At 24.1% G+C, this 1,164-nt stretch overlaps 1 protein-coding gene across 1 annotated transcript; it reads left to right on the forward strand.

Annotated features, from left to right (window-relative positions):
• Positions 1–809: 809 nt before the first annotated feature.
• EIN_142340 (hypothetical protein) lies at positions 810–1,164 on the forward strand (the record flags this gene model as incomplete). Its single annotated transcript, XM_004262035.1, has 1 exon — positions 810–1,164. A coding segment is annotated over one exon (355 nt), but the record flags the coding sequence as incomplete, so codon positions are not given.

Here is a 1,164-nt window from a genome sequence, read left to right on the forward strand (position 1 = left end):
AAGGAAAATATAAAAAATCAGATAAAAAATAGTAAATAATGGGAAATTAGGACAAAGGGTTTTTATATATTTTGGAAACGGTACAGAGTTTTGAAATACAGTTTATATTACAAGAATTCAGTTGCATAGTAAAAATCAGTCATTTAAAAACTTTTACACTGAATTGTGATAATTTATTAAAAAGTATATTATTATTTATGATTATAACAATCAATTAAAATATAATGAACAAATAATAAACATGAATAAGCATTAAGTATTATGAATTCAAATGTTTTAAATAATTGATTTCATTTTAAAAACCTTTAAATAACTAGTAAAACAAAAAGTAAAATTATTAATAAAAAACAACATATCATACTTCGAGTATTGCAAAAAAATAAGAAAATCAATGTTGAAATCTCACATCAAATGTTTTGTGATTATTATTTTATGTAAGACATGTTAGATTTTTATTTAAAAAGCAACAAAAACCAAATATAGCATCAAATCCGATTAAAACAGTCAAAAAAGCCGAATTGTTTAAATAATTTAAAAAATAAATAAATAAAATTAATACACGTTCATTAAAAATCACATTCAAAAATTTTGGAATGACACAAAAACAAATATAGTTTTTTTAACAATATGAATAAATATTTAAAAAGCATTTAATGACCAATAAAACAATCAATGGATTTTACTTTATAAACTTATAATTAAAATACGAATTATTTTTAATTTATAATTAAAACGAATACACAAAATTCGTTGTTTATCAATAACTCATTACATTTAAATTCAAATGTTTTAACTTTGTATTATAATATATGATATTTCTATTGTGTCTTATTACATTCACATTTTTAACAATAAAAGTGAATGCAACTTATCCACAAAATAATGCTCGAACGACAACACTTAAACGACTTGGATGTTTACCTGGTCAATATTACGTAAATGGAAACTGTGAGTACTGCGAAGCTGGTACTTATTCTCCAGGATCAGACGATTCTGTTTGCTATAATTGTCCCAATTTACAATATTCGTTGGGAAGTGCATCTCAATGTAAACAATGTGACTCTTCATGTCTCTCATGTAACCCAAAAAATGGACTATGTACATCATGTCAGCCAGGAAAAGGGTTTTATGCAACATCTAGTAAGTGTTCATCGTGTCAGCCTG

The sequence above is a fragment of the Entamoeba invadens genome (assembly GCF_000330505.1).
Source record: "Entamoeba invadens IP1 unplaced genomic scaffold scaff_1105074725989, whole genome shotgun sequence".
Taxonomy (NCBI): Eukaryota; Evosea; order Mastigamoebida; family Endamoebidae; genus Entamoeba; species Entamoeba invadens.